General features: G+C 48.3%; 1 protein-coding gene across 1 annotated transcript in view; it reads left to right on the plus strand.

Annotated features, from left to right (window-relative positions):
- Positions 1-20,520, plus strand: part of GRIK4 (glutamate receptor, ionotropic, kainate 4) — a 315,486-nt gene that overhangs the window by 142,442 nt on the left and 152,524 nt on the right. Inside the window, exon 2 of the mRNA XM_010830486.1 lies at positions 9,283-9,447. Within this exon, the coding sequence (XP_010828788.1) occupies positions 9,283-9,447 (165 nt within the window). The remainder of the gene's footprint in view (positions 1-9,282; positions 9,448-20,520) is intronic.

Below are 20,520 nucleotides of genomic sequence, written 5' to 3' on the forward strand. Positions count from 1 at the left end.
GGCAAGTGGACATAAGTCAAGCATCCCTGTGGGGGAGCCTATAAGTGGAATCATATAGGAAGCCCATGGGAGTGAGGCGAGAAGAGAGCTCTGTAGATCCCTGGGGTTCCCTGGTATTTTAAGGGCAGGCAAGAGATGTGTACCTTGAGAGAATGGGCAGGGAAGTGGGAGGAAATTTCGACCCAGGGACTTTGTGTTCTAGAAGCCATGGAAGCTGAGGGGCTCAGGCCAAAAAGAACCCTCAGGACCCTCAGATGCAGAGGAGGCGGCCTGATGATCCAGTCTAGCAGCTCATGGACTGTATTAAGTCTGTTGTAAGGAGCTGGGTGAGGAGGAGGAAATGGCAAGCCACTGGAGTATTCTTGCCTGGAGATTCCCATGGACAGAGGAGCCTAGTGGGCTACAGTCCATAGGGTCTCAGAGTCAGACACGACTGAAGTGGCTTAGCATGCATACATGCACAATCTTGGGCAAATTGCTCAACATCCCCTTTCTCAGTGTTCTCATCTATAAAATGGGACAGTAAGTCGTAGAGTTGTTTGAGGATTAAGTGAGGTGATACACACGATGCTCTTTACACATGATGCTCTTTGAACAGCACGTGGCAGATACAAAGAGTCATGCTACTCAGGACTTAACTAGACCAGGAATCAACTGTGCCCACCAATTTTGCAGAAATGGCTCTTGAGGGTTATTTGCTTTGTGGGTACAGTTTGAATGGGGTGGTGGGGACAGAAGGGAGAGTATGAGGGGTCAAGAAAAATGTGGAATGAATAGCAAACTTTGAGTAATCACTGGAGAAGCCTGGCTGAAGTTGAAGATGGAGTGAAAGGAGGGTGAGATGACCAGCTAGGTCAGTGTAGTCAGGGGGGTCTGGATGGGAAGGGAGGGCTCTGACCATGTTTTGTTTAATTAATTGATTAGTAAATATATTTATTTATTTGGCCGCACCGGGTCTTAGTTGTGGCACGGAGGATCTTTAGTTGTGGCATGTGGGATCTAGTTTCCTGGCCAGAGATTGAATCAGGCCCCCTTCCTTGGGAGCACAGAGTCTTAACCACCAGACCACCAGAGAAGTCCCCTGGCCATGTTTTAGTGGAGAGGAATGAGGGGATCTGGGAAAGACACTGAAAGATAAAGAAGAGCAGGGAAGCGTGGTGAGACAGAGAGGTGGGCAGGTGGGGGGTCTCCTAGCACGACTCCCGACATCTGAGCCCGAGGGAAAGAGGTGGGGGCACAAGACTGAGGGGTTCACCGAGGGAGGCCTCGGCTTAGCGAGCCAGCAGGCTGAAAGTGAGGAGTTGAGAATAGGCAGCGGCTATATGTGAAGGTCCATGTTCTGGCCTGAACTGTGTACCCCCCTCAAATCCTTATGTTAACACCCCAACACTCAGTACTTCAGGGTGTGACTGTATTTGGACATAGGGTCCTTAAAGAGGTGTTAGTTTCTCAGTCTTGTCCAACTCTTTGTGACCCCATGGACTGTAGCCTGAGAGGCTCCTCTGTCCAAGGGATTATCCAGGCAAGAATATTAGATTGGATTGCCATTCCCTTCTCCAGGGAATCTTCAAAAGTGAGGTCCTATGGGTGGGGCCCAAGCCAACATGACTGATGCCCTTTTAAGTAGAGATTAAGACACAGACTCCAGACTCACGCAGTGAAAAGACCAAGTGAATATGTAAGGAGAAGACGACCGTCTGCAAGCCAAGGAGAGAGGCCTCAAAATGAAACCAAACCTGCTGATGCCTTGATCTTGAACTTCTAGCTTCCAGAACTGGGGGAACAATCAAGTTCTATTGTTTCTGCCCCATCTGTAGTGCCATCCGAGAAACAGATACCCTGTAGTGTGAGAGGACAAGGGCGGTGGTGCCGTGTTGCCCCCCAGGTGAGGGGCAGGGTGTGAGCTTGTGGTGGGAGCAGCCTGCACAGTGGTGCAATTGCCACCAGCCAGAGGGATGACTGAGACCAACGAGGGCGAAACAAAGGGTGCTGGGAGGACACGGGGAGTGAGATGTACCCGATGAGTGATGGCGGAGGTGGGCCGGGGCCCCTGGGGGACAAGCAGCCCGGGGCTTGGCTCTGGCGCAAAGTCAGCTGGTTCCCTGGAGGCTCACAAGGCCTCCTCTTCTTGCTGCTACACGGCTCTAATAGATGTAGGTGTGTTATAGATACTGCCTATAAAGACTCTCTAGTAAAATCTCTTTATTCCCACCTCAAAGAGGTAGAGTATCAAAGCTTTTTGAATTCTTCACCAGACGATCAGGAAGAACCAAGGGATTAAAGAGTCTGATTTTTCAATCTAAGGAGTCACTTGTGGGCTGCTGAGAAGTTGTAGAGGGAGGACAAGCCCCGCTCTGATGGACACAGGTGAGCAGAGAGCAGGAGAGCCCTAGTTGCGGGGAGGAGGGCTCTGCACGGGTCCTCTGTCCTGGAAGCCCGGGCATAGGAGCTGTGTCCAGTCCATACCTCATCTAATGCCTACTGCTCCCAGCCCAATGTCTGCTCCTGGCTGTAGGGCATGAAAATCAGTGGCCTTGCATTATTTATTCACTCAGTACCATTCATTAAGGACTCCATGCATGTGTGAGTCTGGAATTGCACAGTTGCAGAGATGAATCAAGCATGGCCTTCACCTCAGGGAGCCAACCGTCTGGAGGAGAAAAGATGGACAAATAGGCGTGATAAATAATAGAAAGCCAGAAGTGATTACTCTCTGAGGAAAGGTACAGAGAAGTTTCTGTGGGAGTTCTAAGAAGAGGGGATTGATGTGGGATGGGGAATCTGGGGAGTTTCAAAAGAAGGAAGAATAGCTCTGGGCTTTTCTGTTTTTAGTTCTGGGCTTTTAAGGCACAAGCTTGATGAGGAAGCTCACAGATAGAAATGGAAAGATAAATACCCCTCCAAGGTAGTGCGTGGAAATCCAAGGAGAGCAGCGGGCTGGGGAGTCAGGGGAGACTCATTTTTCTCTTTAAAAAATTAGTTTATTATTTGTTTCTTTTTAAAAAATACTTTTATTTATTCGTTTATTTTTGGCTGTGCTGTCTTCATTGCTGTGCGGGCTTTTCTCTTGTTGCAGTGCACGGGCTTCTCATCGCGGTGGCTTCTCTTGTTGCAAAGCACCGGCTCTAGAGCACAGACTCAATAGCTGTGGCGCACAGGCTTAGCTGCTCCTCGGCAAATGGGATCCTCCTGGACCAGGAATCGAACCCGTGTCTCCTGTACTGGCAGGCAGATTCTTTACTACCAAGCCACCAGGGGAGCCCTGTTATTTATTTCTTGGCTGCACTGCATGGCATGTGGGCCTTTGGTTCCATAACCAGGGATCAGTGTATTGGAAGTGAGGAGTCTTAACCGCTGGACCACCTGTGGTCAGCAAAGGCTTGGAGGAAGGACCATAACAGGCCAGCCCAGGTCCGAGCACAGAGGCACTGTCACCGTGGGAGTGGGAGGGGTGCTGCAGGTAGAAAGGTGTGGAGGATTCAATGCCATCCTAGAGACTGGATTGGGACCAACCCTTCAGACAACGGGGAGGTTTAAGGGCTTCAAGAGGGTCAGAGATCATGCACCCTCCCCTCGGTGGTCGTGGCCACACCCACTGGGGTGAGTAGGAAAGCATACAGGGGGCAGCCCCGGCCTGCCAGCCCCCTGGGGCAGGCATCCTCTCCAGAGTGGATGTAGGCATGGGCCCAGAACATGGCGGGGCACTTGGGCGCAGGTGGGCAGGGCCAGGAGGCCACCCTTTCCTTAGAACTCAGAGATGCTAGCAGAGGGTAAAGCTCTTGGTCGTGGGGAGAAAGGCTGGTGGAAATGTGATGGGTCATGGCTCCCTGGGCAGGAAGGAGTCATGTTGAGTCCATGTGGGTTTGAAGAGTCATTACACAGTCCCCATGGCTGGAAAGGGCTTCCCTGGTGGCTCAGTGGTAAGGAGTCTGCCTGCCAATGCAGGAAACATGGGTTCGATTCCTGGGTCAGGAAGATCCCTTGAGAAAAAAATGGCAGCCTACTCCAGCATACTTGCCCGGGAAATCCCATGGACAGATGAGCCTGGCGGGCTACGGTCCATGAGATTGCAAAGAGTCAGACACGACTTGGCGACTAAACAACACCACGGCTGGAAAGGGGGCAGACCCTGATTCCTGATTGGGTCTCCCCAGTCATCTTGGCCTTTGCTTCAGAGCCAGACCCCCGCCTCCACCCCTGCAGAGCAGTCCCCAGGGATGGAGGATATACCAGATGATGGGGCTCCTCCTTGGGTGGCGGCTGGGGACTCAGCCTCCTGGCCCAGCTGCACAGCAAGGCCTGGGGATGAAGGTCAGGAGCAGCGGCTACCAGTTCAGTCCCGAACCAGCTGCTCTCCTTCACCCCCAGGCCCCGCAGGCGACAAGTGGACAGCAAGTGTGCCACTCAGTAATGCCTGCTGCAGACATGTTCCTCTGACGTTCCAAGGAGGCCTGAGCATGTACCTCGTCCTGCTGCCCGCAGCCTGGGAATCTGGTTCTTGTCATCTTAATTCTTCTACTCCCAATAATACTTGATGCCAGCCAACCACCCAGTTGAGGTTGTTCCCAGTCAGAAATTAATCATTGTCTAAAACCTAATGAAAACTTGTGCCCAGGAAGGCATGGGAGTTGGGAAGAGAGGGCTGGGTTGTGGATCTTAGTGAGCTGGTGAGAACCTGCCAGGTACCTCTGAGGACAGGTCCTGAGTGCCTCCTGCCAAGGGGCTCTCGTGTGCCCCTCAGTGTCCAATTTCCATACGCCCTCTTCCCCTCCCCGGCCGTGATCCTTCTGTCTCAAAGTGTGTCCTGTGACCCTGTGTGAGTTCACTGTGTTGTGTCACGTGGCTGGCCGGTGTCCTGTCTACGTTAGGTTGGGCTGCCATAATAAAACAGTATAGACTGGGTGGCTTCAACAACAGGCATTTATTTCTCAAGTTCTAGAGGCTGGAAGAAGCACAAGCTGGAATCAAGATTGCCGGGAGAAATATCAATAACCTCAGATATGCAGATGACACCACCCTTATGGCAGAAAGTGAAGAGGAACTAAAAATTGATGAAAGTGAAAGAGGAGAGTGAAAAAGTTGGCTTAAAGCTCAACATTCAGAAAACGAAGATCATGGCATCTGGTCCCATCACTTCATGGCAAATAGATGGGGAAACAGTGGAAACAGTTTCTAATGTCTCTAAATGCAATCACATTGAGGATTAAGGCTTTAAGAAATGAATGGCGGGGGGGGGGGGGACCATATTTCAGTCCATAGCACACATCTTTTTTGTAAATTGAAGTATAGTTGATTTACACTATTGTATTAATTTCTAGTGTACAGCAAAGTGATTCAGTTATATATATTGGGTTGGCCAAAAAGATTCATTCTGGCTTTTTCATAACATCTTATGGAAAGCCCAGATGAAGTTTTGGCCAAAACACACACACACTCACGTATATTCATTTTCAGATTCTTTTCCACTACAGTTTATTATAAGATATTGAATATAGTTCCTTGGTAGGTGCGTGCTAAGTCACTTCAGTAGTGTATGATTGTTTGAGTCCCTAGGGACTGCAGCCTGCCAGGCTCCTCTGTCTATGGAATTCTGCAGGCAAGGATACTGGAGCAGGGTGCCATGTCCTCCCCCAGGGGATCCCCCCAATCCAAGGATTGAACCCATCTGCCTTATGTCTCCTGCATTGTCAGGCAGGTTCTTTACCAGTAGCACCACCTGGGAAGCCCTTTATTTATCTATTTTACAGACAGTCATTTGTATCTGGTAATCCCAAACTTCTAATTTATCCCTCCCTGCTTTGGGAGGTGATTAGGTTTCAGTGAGGTCATGAAGGTGGGGCCCCCGTGATGGGATCAGTGCCCTATTCAGAGTACCCAGAGAGCTGATCTCCCTCTCTCTGCCATGTGAGGACATCAGGAGAAGACAGCCCTCTGCAAAGCAGGAAGCAGGACCCCACTCCACACCGTCATGCTCGTACGCTGGTCTCCTCCCCAGCCTCCAGAAATAAATGAGAAATAAATACCACCCACTCAATGGTGTTTTCTTATAGCCGTGTGAGCCAAGACACACCTGCCTAGACCACTGCTTCTCAGCAGCAAATCCCCAGGAAGACAAGTTTCGTTAGAAGGAACGTGCCCTGTGGTTAAGGGCACAGGGTCCATATGAGACCCACCTGGGATCCCCTCCCTCCTCTATACTCACCAGCCCTGTGAATGAGGGAAGGTCGCTTGCCTTCTGTGATCTGTTTTGGGTTTTTTTTCATCTCCAAATGAGGACAACACAGAAAACACACTCTCATGGAATTCCCAGATACAGTAAGTGAGACTGTGTCCACCAGGACTTACCCTAAAGTGGTCACTGGATGTGTCCCTGTTAACGTTAGATTCATGCCATGGACCCATGCCTCTTTCCCATGACTCATGCCTCTTTCCCAGGAAATGCCATTGCCGATTCCTGACATTTTTTAAGTGTCTCTTTTCTATGCACTAGGTCTGGGCTAATGGTTTCTATGATATTTTTAACAGTGAAACCTTTTTTCCCCACATCACGTTTTTTGTGGAACTCCAATATCTAAAACTGACAGATGTGGAGGTTGTATTAATTGCAGCTGATGTGAGGCTAGAGACCTCCATGAACCCCTTCTTGAAGGAACCCAGAGCCCTCCAAAGAACACCACTTGAGAACCACTGCTCTGGGCTGCCCCACTTCCCTTCCACTCCCAAAGTCTTCTTCCTGGGACAGCGCAGTGTAATTGTCCAGGTTTCTTCATAAATAATAATCTCATTCTGGTCTTGCTTCCCTAAGGCAACCTGGCTAGGAATTTTAGGTGTCCCTGGGCTCATCAGTCATACATTTAAGGTCCTCTGGCCACTCTCTCAGGTGTGCATGGACTTTGCCACTTGACTTACAGAAGTTCCTTGCCTAGGTCTAGGGGTGCCCCTCTGTCGCCCCATGTATTACCAACCATTGTAAACGAAGTCTAATTTGTATCGCTCAATAAGGCTATGCCTATAAATAAATCCACAAATCAGGAAAAAAATTGCTTTGTCATATTCTGTGTCCTGGTTTTGGTGTGGAAAATGGGTCAGAAGAGGAAAACAGGGGAGTTTTATACAGAAAAAAACAGCACAGAACCTGATCTCTGCTCACACCAGCCACAGGGATTCCGGGGCCTCACTTCAGCGAAATCTATTTGGCTTGATTCTCCGTGTTGCTCTTCTGAGGCTTCAACCTCAGCGAGATAAGCGTGATCTTTCTTATTTTATTCTTGTAACAGCTTTATATTGAGATATAATTCATATAGCACACAACTCACCCATTTAAAGTATACAATTCAGTGGCTTTCAGTATATTCACAGAGTTGTGCAGCCATCTCCGTGATCAATTTTAGGACATTTTTGTCACATGCCCCCCCGCCCCAGAATAAAAAACACTGTATGCATTAGCAGTCACTCTCCTTCCCCCTAACCTCCCCACCGCCGCCGCCACAGCTGGGCAACAACTAATCTACGTTCTGTCTCTGTGGGTTCACCCGTTCTGGACATTTCATATAAAGGGTGTCTTTTAACAGGTGGTCTTTTGTGTCTGGTTTCTTTCACCGAGCACGTTTTCAGGGTTCATCCACGGTGTGGCATACATCAGCACTTTATTCTTTTTTATTTTTTGTAATAATACTCCATTGTAACGATATACTGCGTCTCTGTTCGTCTACTCATGAGTTGATGGATGAGTGTCCCCACTTTTTGGCTATTATGAATAATGCTGCTTGGAACATTTGCATACAAGTTTCTTTATATTTAGACAGAGTAACTACTTTTATGATTTATTTTAACTTTTAAAAATTGAAGTACAGTTGATTTATAATACCATGTTAGTTTCAGGTGTTAGAGCACAGCAATTCAGTTACATGTATATATACAGTCATTTTCAGATTCTTTTCCCTCAGTACTACAAACAGCTGAGTTTAGCTCCCTGTGCTACACAATAGGTCCTTGTTGGTTACCTATTTTATATAGTAGTGTATATATGTTAATCCCTGGTGGGTCTTAACATATATGGGGTAGGGTCTTCTCTGGTGGCTTAGAGGGTAAAGCATCTGCCTGCAATGCAGGAGACCCGGGTTCAATCCCTGGGTCGGGAAGATCCCCTGGAGAAGGAAATGGCAACCCCCTCCAGTATTCTTGCCTGGAAAATCCCATGGACAGCGGAGCCTGGTAGGCTACAGTCCATGGGGCCGCAGAGTCGGACACGACTGAATGACTTCACTTTATATGTTAATCCCAATGCCTGAATTTATCCCTCCACCCACCCTTCTGAATACAAGTTTTGATGTAGAGATTTTCAGTTGTGTAACTTCCTCTACTGAGAGAATGAATGATATAAATGGCTAGATTTATTGTGTTTCATGCACCAAATTCTGCGCTGAGCACTTCACACATATTATCTTTGTCATCTTTATTGTAGCCCAAAGAATAGGCTCTCTCCCCATTTGTACCAGTGAGGAAACTGAGTCCCCATAGCTAACACAGGGCAGGGCTGGGATTTGAACTCAGGTTGACACATGTTCTTAACACACGCATGCTGAATACTGCTTCCAGAAGTTGGGCAGCTGTTGGTACCACACCACTCCAATCATTCACCCTAATTAAGTCACAATGATTAAATTTCAGTGGTGTGCCACTTATATACATTGTCTTACCAAATTCTCACACGCACTCTGTGAAGTTGTCTTATTGATACTATCCCTTGCCCAGTGAGGAAATAAGTTCATAGAAACTACTCCCTGGGTGACATGTCTCATCGGTGTCTGAGCATGGAGAGCCGGAGGTCAACAGGACCTCCAGCTGCTCTTTGATACCACAGCTCTCCTTCTCAAACCTGGCCTCCTTCAACCCTGTATCACCTCGAGGACAGTTTCTCATATGCCCAGAAGTACTATTTTCAAAGCAGAGCCACCATCTGCCTTCTTCTGCACCGGTGTGCCTGTGTGTGCATGTAAACCTATATCCAAGGGTATCGCTACTCCCGACCTAGGGTCCTCGTGCAGGTAGGACCCCTGGTGGCCTACCGTGATATTGCAGGGTTCTTGAAGTGGTTAGTCCCATTAGAGTTCATGCTACACCAAACTTCAAGCCTAGACCCTTAGCAGGTAGAGGACTTGCTTTTGGACAGTTTTGAGGCTGGCAGGGTGGAGGTGGAAGGTGGCAGTGGGGGGGAGACTGGAGCAGAGGAGGGTAACGGTAGAGGGTACCAACTGTGTCCATGTGGTTGCCTGCCCACAGCCGCTATCTTGGATGACCCCATGGAGTGCAGCAGAGGGGAGCGGCTGTCCATCACCCTGGCCAAGAACCGCATCAACCGCGCTCCCGAGAGGCTGGGCAAGGCCAAGGTCGAAGTGGACATCTTTGAGCTTCTCAGAGACAGCGAGTACGAGACTGCAGAAACCAGTACGTAGAACGGGCAGGGCTGCCCTCTGCTTCCCCTGCTGGCAGAGGAGGGGCTGGTGGTGTGAGCCGCACCCATCGAAAGACCTATGATGCAGGGATTCCTGAGAGAGGAAGAGAAACGTGCACCAGGAGGCCCTGTAGGGCTTAGTCTGAACAAGATCCCGGGCTTTGTTGTAAATCATAGGTAGGGTGGAGTTGAGAGAGGAAATTTATTCATTCCTTCATTTTACCCACTCATTCATTCCTTCATGTATTGATTCATTCATTTCCTGGACATTTTGTGCACAAATCCCTAAATGAAACTTTGTGTGGTATTAAGAAAGGAGAGATCTGGCCAGCCCCAGGGAAGCAGAGTCGTGACACATCTGTTTCCTTCCTGTCTTGATTTCTTGTGCCAAAGGCAGTGTTGTGGGAAGAAGCTGAGACTTGGGCTGGAGATCGGCCACTCGCTCTTGAGGATAACCTTGGACAAGTCAGTGATTCTTTTAAACCTCAGTTTCTTTATCTGTAAAATGGGAATGCTAGGCTCTACTTTGTGAGTCATTGTGAGGGTTAAATGACTTACAAAATAGGAAAGGCCTCTGTGAGTTGCAGTGCTTTACAGACGTACATAGTAGATCACTCCAGTCACACTTATGGAGCCCCTCCTATGTGCTGGGCACTGCTTTTAATTCTTCCAGCAACCAGAAAGTTAAGTGCTGTTATTCCAACTTTACTAAGAAACTGAGGCTCCAAGACTTTGGATAACTCACTCAGTGCCAGAGCTAGTCAGATGCAAGTCCTAGACCCTGAACTTGCATCACAGACTTGCCAGTCCAGGGTCTCGCCTGTTCCGCCTCCCCTGCACTTCTCTGGCGTTGCTGGTATTATCTAGACAGCTTAACAAGATGAGCTTCCAGGTTAGTGGGGTGATGGCTTGTAACTTAGCTGTGGATGAACCGCTCCAGTTCAGAGGGAAGGAGGGGAGCCCCTCAGCCCAGAGAAATGATAGCCTTTGTTCCTTAAGACTCTGAAGTCCCATCTCTTCCTTTTCCATCCATATCAACATTTAATGACAGTCAATGGCAAAACCAAACCAAACCAAAGAACAACTCGCTTACATGGGTATGTCAGACATGCGGTCTTCTGCATGTGGGCCCAGTGATGCTGTAATCTGGACTATTAATATTGCAGGAGAAGAAACGTATTTACCTTAGGTACAATCGACAGGATACTGTATGGATCCAAAGAGGGCAGGGAGGGAGGAAGGCAGTGGCTCCCTGTGTCGTAGCTCCTTAAATCTCCTGTTGTGTCAAATCCACGCTCTGCTCCTTCTGCTGCTTTCGTTTCCCTGGCTCATCCATCGTGTGCCATGATGGCCATCCGGCTTACAGTTTTTTTACCCATTTGGGAAACTTTTACTGAGCATTAGCTCTCTTTTGGGCCTAACTCGGGATATCCTGTGTTGGGGGCAATGCAGAAAACAAGATGGATAGGGTCCCTGCCCTCAGGTGGCTTACAGGCTGTCTTCAGTGTGCAGCTCCCCGCAGCGCCTCTTGGTTTGGAGTTCCGAGGCAGAGGATCTGCTTGGTCCAGGTTCTCTTGGCTGGTCTCACAAGTTGCAGACATTGGCCAGCTGACCTGAGAACTACTTCTGGGGAGAGAGTCCACTCCTAAAAACTGAGGGTGGATTCCTATCATATGAAGCAGTTGTTGAGGCCAGCGGGATCTGTGGACACAGATTCCTCCAGAAGAAATCTTGGGGGAACAGGTACTTGGAATCGACATTCATTTATTCACTCAGTCAGTCAATAAATATTTAGAGGGTGCCTGCTGTACTCTGTCCTAGACAGTGGGGGTAAGGCACAGATGGAAATCCCAGTTATCACAGAGGTTAAACTCTAGTACAGTGAAAGGAAGATTCAGATTTCTCAGGATCTTCCAAAGGAAAGTGGAAATACCAACAATGACTTCCTGTGAAAAGCTCCTGGTCCTGTCTATACATTGGTGTGTTTTTTTGTCCAAGAGGGCAGGTCTCAGACAAGAATCCAGATTTCTAGATAGTTCTCATAGTCTGTTCTTTGGGAAAAAACAGCTCCCCCTTCTTCTTTGGTTCTTCAGACTTTCCCCTGCAGAACAGAAAGCGTGGATTGCCCTCTGAGAATGGGGGTCATTAGCAGATGTAAATTTCTTCTCCCAATGACCCGGGCGTAGCAGAGTCAATACATCTAAAATATTAAACCAGAGGAATCAAGGGAATAAAGGAAACATATCTTTAATCCATGATACAGAGCTTTGGAGCATCTTTCTAAGGCCCTTCTTTTAGGCACCAAGTATTTTACTAACAAGTGGCCTTGGTTCAGCTTTTACATCTCACTGTGTTTGAGGCATGATTAGCATTTGTTAGAAAAGAGGGCTTTTGGATCTTTCTACCCCAAAGGCTTTTCATCTAAAGCCAAAGCTGCTCCCCAACAATGGATTTTAAATACCACCCAGATAGTTCATAGAAAGCTTCCAGCTCCACTTTCCCCTCCCTCAGTAAGGGGGAGAGAGGGTGGTGGGTTAGCACTTTTAGCTGAAGCATGGTGGGTTGGACCGGTGGTCAGTGGTGGAGCGGGGGAAGGAGTTTGGAAGGAGGCAGGATCCCAGGATGAGGGCAGAAAAACAGCTCTGCTATCCCTACTTGGAGAGACTGTGGGACAGAGTAGGATGATCATACTGACCTGGCTGTGTTACCTATGAGCTGTGTGACTGTGGACAGGCTGTTTAACCACTTTGTGCCTCGGTGATAACACCTCCTAGGGTCGTTAGGAGCACAACAGGAGACAGTACAGGTGAGTTCATTAGCACCTACACATACCAAGGAGTTAGGAAGTGGCAGCTATGGGTTTTGCTGTTGGGTTATTTTCTCCACGGGCTTCTCTGGTGGCTCAGAGGGTAAAGAATCTGCCCACAGTGCATGAGACCGGGGTTCGATCCCTTGGTTGGGAAGATCCCCTGGAGAAGGAAATGGCTGCCCACTCCAGTATTCTTGCCTGGAGAATCCCATGGACAGAGGAGCCTGGCAAGCTACAGTCCAGGAGGGTCACCAAATTGAACACAACTGAGCAACTAACACTTGCACTATTCTCTCCACACATCTCTTATGCCCCCGCCCCCTTGGATCTGGCTTCCTCTACCTCTTACCATCACCTCTGTCTTCTCTGTCTCAGAGTTCAGCCATCCCTCCCAGGCAGCCCAGTCTACCTCCCAGCCTCCTCTCACATGGCCTGTCTTAATGTCAGGTGCCTCCTGGGGCCTCAATCATAACTGAATATTCCACTCTCTTTCCCTTTTTCTGGGTTGATGCATCTGACAGTTCTGAGCCTTTGGAAGTCATGATATGCTGCCCAGAGCCAGCTACTGCTCAGTCTCGTGGTGGTGGTGTCTTCCCTGGGCTAGTGGCTGATTTGCATTGTTAATTTAAATCCATTTAAGTGGCTCTGGGGCCCTGACCAATGCCCCCAACCTCACATCTGTCACCCTGTGCCTGGGGACTCCACTTCAAGGAGATGAAAGAGATCCTAGTGATGACATTCTTGGTTGTAGAAAGCAGAGGCTCTGGGTTAAGTGAAGATGGTAACAATCCTACTGGGTACCCTTGTGCCTGCTTTTGGTAATAGGCAAGTTTCAAAAACTGCACAAATAATGAGTCACACTTGGGGCAGGTGTGCCATTCAAGAGAAGCAATGGCAATTTCAGAAGCAAAGATGGTGAAGTGTAAAACTAAAGATGCTGGGGTCTGGAGTTCAGCCGTCTCATTTGATAGTTGAAAGGGAGACTGGGAGGTGGAAAGTATCACATGGGTGTTAATCAGTAACAACCTGGGTCCCCCGGAGAAGGGAATGGATGCTAACTCCAGTATTCTTGCCTGGAGAATGCCATGGACAGAAGAGCCTGGTAGGCTACAGTCCATGGGATCGCAGAGTCAGACACAACCGACTGTGACTAACACTTTCACTCACTCAGACACTGGAAAGATACAAGTAGCAAACCACCTCGCTTCTATCTGGTTCACATAGATTTTCATGCAGTGAGTTTATCTAAAGTGAAGGTCACCTATAAAGCTCCCTCAGACCCACGTCTGTGCCTGGTCACCATCATCGCCTCGGGCTTCTTGATGTTTGATTTCCCGGCTCCCTCTGCACGGCCCACAGATCTGAAATAAGAGGTCTGGACAAGACCTATCAGGTCACCTCCCGGCCCGCCTGTCCCTTCCCTCTTTCCTCCCGTATCTTATCTCCATCTCGGCCTTTCTTGTGCAGGCAGCTCCCACAGGCCTTGCCCTCCTCTGTTCCTATAGATCCCTGTGTCTCCTGTGGTGAACATATTAGAGCTTAACTAAGTGCCACCCCCTTATCACCCAGACACCCGGAGGCACCGTGCCTGCTACTGTCAGAGCCAGTGTGAGGTTTAATTTACTGCAGAGCTGAAAGCAGGAGCCTTCCTGTCAGCCCCTCGCTTCTGCCTGGGTTTGTCCCTGTGAGGCCAAGCATGCTATCAGCTGTCCACACCATTTCCCCTGGAAACCCAGAGGTGCCTGGTTCCCAGGCCCCACGAGGCCCCAGTGATGGGCAGAGAGCGTGAGGTTATGGCTGCCTGGCTGCCCCTCCTGCACAGGCTTCTGAGCTTCTCAAAGGCTCCATGGGGCATGACCTCCAACGATCCAGAGCTGTTTCTAGTAAGTGAGGGCTGATGCCGAGCAGGGCCCTGTGGGGCTCCTGGGCACGGAGGCCTTTCTGCCCCTCATTTCCCGCAGGCAAGACTCCAGCTTTCATGACCTCTGAGTTCCAAAGGGCACAACAGTTGCTCATCAGGAGAGGAGCAGGCAGGAAACCACCTGTTGTTGTTCAGTCGCTACGTCCTGTCTGACTCTCTGTGACCCCATTGGAAAAGACCCTGATGCTGGGAAAGATTGAAGGCAGCAGGAGAGGGGACGATAGAGGATGAGATGGTTGGATGGCATCACTGATTCAATGGACATGAGTTTGAGCAAACTGGGAGATGGTGAAGGACAGGGAAGCCTGGTGTGCGGCAGTCCATGGGGTTGCAAAGAGTCAGGCACGACCTAACGACTGAGCTGAACTGAACTGAGCTCGATGGCGGCACTCCAGGCTCCTCTATCTCCCAGAGTTTGCAAAGATCCATGTCCCTTGCGTGATGCTCCCCAACCAACTCATCCTCTGCCATGCCCTTCTCCTTTTGCTCTCAATCTTTCCCAGCATCAGGGTCTTTTCCAATGAGTAGATTGGACCACCTAAGACCCAGCACATACCCTAATCTTGTCAACAGCCCCACTCTTTTGAAACTTTGAAGAAGAAAGAAGAACGCAAGACTGTTACTGCCTAGATCCTTACCGCATACTCCTGCCTGACTGGATAACCTCTCCCTATTACCCAGAAAGGGGGCCATAGTTCTTGAGGCATTAGCCTATGGTGCTCCCTCTTTGCCTGGCAAAGGAATAAAGGCACTCTTTCCCTCTCCTCTATAACTCTGCCCGGTGTTTCTCTTTGGCATTGGTGCACAGAGAGCCAAGATTTTGGTGACAGGGCTAACATTCCTCCATCAGCTCACTAGAAAGAGTCCAAGGCAGCATAAGGGAGAAGGTGAGAAGCCAGAAGAGAAGGCATCCAAATAGTGATGTGTCATTCGACAAGTGTTCCCTGCTCCCCTTTCCTCAGCTGCCCACATCACATATACATAACGGGGACTCAGAGACACATTGAATTACAGCGCTAAGAAATCAGGAGAAGGGGACAGCGGAGGACGAGATGGTTGGATGGCATCACCGACTCGAAGGACATGCGTTTGAGCAAGCTCCAGGAGCTGGTGATGGACAGGGAAGCCTGGTGTGTTGCAGTCCATGGAGTCGCAAAGAGTCAGGCACGACTGAGCGACTGAACTGAAGAAATCGCCTGGCCCAACTGCCTCCTTTTACAGAAGGGGAAAGCTGAGGCTCACAGTCTTTCCCAGAGGACAGCTGAGACCACACATCTGAAAAGTGACATAAATCTCAGTAGCTCTGCATGGGCTTGCCAGGGAGTGGCTTAGAGAGGAGCAGAGGGACATCAGAAATAGGTCATGGTGTAGCTGGGTGGTCAGGTAAGGCCTCTGGGCCAGGCCTTGCAATGACTGACAGGTGAGGCATAGGGCAGAGGGCATCCATACAGAAGGCTTAATAGTATGTTTGAGGCAGGGAAAAAAATGGGGTACTTTCGGGCACAATGACAACTGGGCATGGCTAATACAGAGAGTGTTTATGAGGGCTGTGACGATGGCCAGGACTGGAAAGCAGTGTATCACAGTGATCAAGATCCTAATCTTGGGTTTACCAACATCATGGAATTATCACCTGAGCCTCGGACTCCCCATTTGTAAAATGGAAATACTATGAGTTCTCACTTCATGAGGTTGCTGCAAGGACGGAGATGATGCACTTAGAAAACTTACAGCAGTGCCAGGAGTCAGGTGAACTCTTGATAAACTTCACCTATTAGTAGTATTATCAGTAATAGAACTAGTATTGTAACCCCTCCTTCATGGGATGATTGTAAAGCTTTGGGGTTCCTGGTGCCTGCATGTGTAAAGTCCCTATAAATGGTATTGCTGCTTCTGTGGTGATCTAGGGCTGAGGCTTTGAGCAATACATCACTGGTGACAGGAGCTAAAGACAGGTGTTTCTTTTCCTTCCAGTTTTATTGAGATATAACTGACATACCGCATAAGTTCAAGGTATATAGCATAATGATTTGACTTATGTACATCATGAAATGGTTATCACGGTAACGTTAGTGAATATCCATCATCTCACATAGATACAAAATTGAAGAAATAGAAAAAATCTTCCTTGTGATGAGAACTCTTAGGATTGACTTTCTTGACTTTCATATAGAACATAGAGCAGTGTCAATTATACTAATCATGTACTTTACCTGCCTAGTTTTTTTTATAACTGGAAGTTTGTACCTTTTGACCATCTTCATCTAATTCCCCCTCTGAGCACTCCCCACCTCTGGTGAGCACACACCTAATTTCCTTCCTATGAGCTGCTTTGTTTGTGTTTGAAAGATAATTGACCTGCAACACTGTTGTTTGCTGCTGTGTATCGCAGTGATTTGATATTTCTATGTATTACAAAATGATCGCCATGATAAGTCTAGTTACCATCTGTCACCGTACAAAGATGTTGCGTTATTACGGACTATATTCCCCATGTTGTTCATTTCATCCCTGTCACAGCCAGTGGCAGTTTTGAGATCTCAGATATTCTGGGTCACTCTGACCAGGGAGGTATCCATCCTGGGGCATGAAGGTGCAGAGACCCGACACTCCACCCTCCCATTTCCCCTCTCGGCTTGGAAGTGAGCAAGGCCATCCTTTTAGGTCCTGGTCCATTCACAGGGCTGAGAGTGGACTGTACTCTCCAGGCTCTGGCACAAGGAGGGGACAGACGGTCCTTGGTGCTGATAGAGGCGGTTGTTTGCCTCGCTCGGATGGTAAGGGCTCTGCTCTGGGCTCAGTGTACAGCGTGACCAGGCACCCAGAGACACCTTGCCCTACCGCTCCACTCGGGCTTCAGCGCCCTAAAGTGTTTTTATGTGAGCTCTCTCGGCCTCTGCTCCACATTGCTCTCAGCTCCCCGTCGCCCTGATAATTTATCACAGGAGCTCAGAGAGCACCGTACTGTAAGTGACGAGGCCCCAGTTTTCTCGTCCCCACCCGGGAGGCTACCCCTTCCCTGGAGGGCTTGAAGTTAGTGAGCCTGTGACTAACTACTCTGGACCACGTGCATCACAGCCAGACCCTTCCCCTCCCTGTGAAGACTCAGAGACAGTTAAGTTCCCATAAGCGCCTCCGGTCCAGCCCAGGTGTCTAAGGAAGCTTCACATCCAAGCCTGAGCTGGTGTCTGCTGGGGAAGAAGTTTCCGCTTCTTACGGCGCCCCATCGTGGTGTTTTATTCCTGCAGCTGCTCTGTCGGTTGCCTTCCAACTCCTCTGCTGGCTGGGAAACTTGGTTGCCATGGCAACATCACTCACATCTCCAGTGCTCCCTGGGAGGCAGAAGGAGAGTGCCCCTCCCTCCCCTCCATCCCACAGACTGCTCAGAGATCCTCACGGGATGACCGGGGCCTGCAGCACTGGGGTTCAGGAAGTTTTAGAGCTGAGGTCCTTTATAACTAATTTTCATTTCTACCAAGCAGGCATCCTTCATAGGGAATGAAAGAACAATTCCCAGGTCCCAGGAATTCCCCAGGCCCCAGCTGCTGGGAAGATGATAACTCACTTTCATTGCACTCATTTTCAGTTCAGTTCAGTTCAGTCGCTCAGTTGTGTCCGACTCTTTGCATTTTGGATCATTTCAATTCAGTTGAGCAAGCATCTATTGAGTAATTCCTTTTTGCCAGGACTGAATAGCTGTGACCCCTACCTTCAAGGAGTTTCAGATGCAGTGGGAAATGGGAGATGGACACTCAAAGGCACAGGTCCCCAAACCCTTGAGACCAGATGTGTTTAGATTTCAGAACTTTTCAGATACTAGAAAGGTCATGTCCTGCTTATACTATACATTAAATAGCGTTTCCGATGGGGCTTGGGGCTGAACCCTACTCTCAAAATCAAATGCATACTTATATTCAGATAGTCACATATTATAAATATCTTCACATCTATCTATTTAGATCAGATTTTGCCACTAAATGAATTTGATGATACCATCCACTGTAAGAGATTTTGGGATTTTGAAATTGAGAATAAAGGATTGTGACTTTCTCTAAGAATTTTTTTTAGGAGCAGCTTCTTCGTATTGGGGTTTACCTGGTGGCTCAGACAGTAAAAGCGTTTGCCTGCAATGCGGGAGACCTGGGTTTGATCCCTGGGTCAGGAAGATCCCCTGGAGAAGGAAATGGCAACCCACTCCAGTACTCTTGCCTGGAAAATTCCATGGATGGAGGAGCCTGGTGGGCTACAGTCCATGGGATCGCAAAGAGTCAGACACGACTGAGCAACTTCACTTTCACTTTTCTCTGTATTGAGACCTGGCGAGAAAACCTAGCTTGGGGCAGAAGCAAGCCAGGAATTCAGAGAACAGGGAAATTGATCTTTCCAGCATAGAGCTGACTCAGAACCACAGTGGGATGTGAATTTCAAGAGGGAGCAGTGCTTTCTTGCCAATGGGCAAGAACAGAGCTGGGCACTGGAGGATCAGTAGGAGTTTTCCAGACAGAAGGGCAAGAGAAGACATAAACCATGGTAGTTTATGGGTGCTAAAGTACTCCTCAGAAAAGTGTTTTTAAACGAATGGAATTGCATAGATAGGATGAGGAGGGAGACAGGAAAGGGGCAGGGCACCTTTAAAAGAATGACATAGCCCGAGGACACTACATAAACTGATTAGAATGAACTAGATTTAAGATGGCAGAGGACCACTTGACCTTGAGCCTCAGTATATGCTTATTGTAACATTCGGAAGCTAATTTACACACCCCAGGCACCATGACGGTTCCAAGGACAACTACAAAAGGTCAGAAAGTGGGCAGTGGTCCAGTTTCCGAAAATCCCCACCCCTTCCCTAATCCCATCCCTTCCCCCAAATCGGTCTTCCTCAATGGCTATGCAGGAGATGCAGGAGGTGTAAGTTCCATCCCTGGGTCAGGAAGAAACCCTGGAAAAAGAAATGGCAACCCACTCCAGTATGTTTGTCAGGAAAATCCCATGGACAAAGGAGTCAATAGGGCTGCAGACTCAGATGAGACTGACTACCTATGCATCCCCCAAATAGCTGGGGATCCTCCCACTCATGAGCCTATGAAATTACCCACCCCAATAAAAACTGACCACCCCTTACCCTGGAGCCTCTCTTGCCTGCCGAGATGGCCCGCACTCTGCCTGTGGAGTGTGTTTCCTCTGTGAGTAAAACTTTCACTTCACTGTGGCTTGCTCTTGGACTCTCTCCTGTGCGAAGCCAGGAACCCACACTTGGCAGCCATCCCAGGGTCTCTGACATGACCTGGAATGTGACCCATGCTTTTGAGCTCCACTCTCTGTGACAGACATACAGTTAAAATATTTTGATAGTGATATATAAATATACATATTTCTTCATTAATGTACTCAATAACCAGACCGAGGATCAAGTCTAACTACTAGTGTAATTTTGGAGTAATTATGAATATGAATGGTATTTCAAGATCTCTGCAATACTATAATATGATCTGAAAACACTTGTGATGTCTATCAATGACAGAGTCACAGTTACTGTTAATATACTGTGGTTTATGGCCTCTATTCCAAATTGAAGGGGATGCTAAATTTCAGTTAGGGGTTAGAGAAAATAATGCCATTTTTCTTCCGCCAAATGTTCACAGACCACTGACTTCTGCCCATAGATCTCAGGCAGCAGGGTTAAGACTGCTGGTCTAGTTAGAGAGAACAGCTTGGAACAGGCTCAGGTAAGAAATTGCAGAGTGTGAACCAGGTGAGCTTGTGTGAAATGAGAGGAGACGTGATGGGAGAAGGGGCTAGAAGGGTCATATCTTGAGGATATCAGACCCATCTGGATTTTACTTGTTCATCGGAAGACATTTTTTGATAATGAAATTTTATTTTTTATAACGATGTGTTATGAAAGGAATACGTGCCCATTTATATTAGAAAGTAGAGAGAAGGAAAAAAGAGCATCATTTAGTGTTCCCCTGGTCAAGGCAATCTCTATTATGATCTCGGTTAATCACTCATGGCCGAGGGAGGTGGTGTGGTATGGTGGTTAAGGAACTGACCCTGGAGTCAGGGGTTGGGGGTTTGAATCCTGACTCTGCCCTTTAACTTTTCTGTTTTCTTATCTGTAAAATGAAGGTGAAACAACTCTCATCAAGTTGTTTCCAGAATTAAGTAAGTCAATTCATATAAAGTGCTTAGAATGGGCCATAATTAGCACTTAATAAATATGGGCTTTAATAACCTCTTCTTCCAATCACTCCTCGGTGCCTGCCTATTTTCTGTATTTGCTTACTTGTAACCTTCAAATAGATACACATATAATTTTATATCCTGGTTCTT

Source organism: Bison bison, unplaced genomic scaffold (genome assembly GCF_000754665.1).
Source record: "Bison bison bison isolate TAMUID 2011002044 unplaced genomic scaffold, Bison_UMD1.0 scf7180017864518, whole genome shotgun sequence".
Classification (NCBI taxonomy): domain Eukaryota; kingdom Metazoa; phylum Chordata; class Mammalia; order Artiodactyla; family Bovidae; genus Bison; species Bison bison.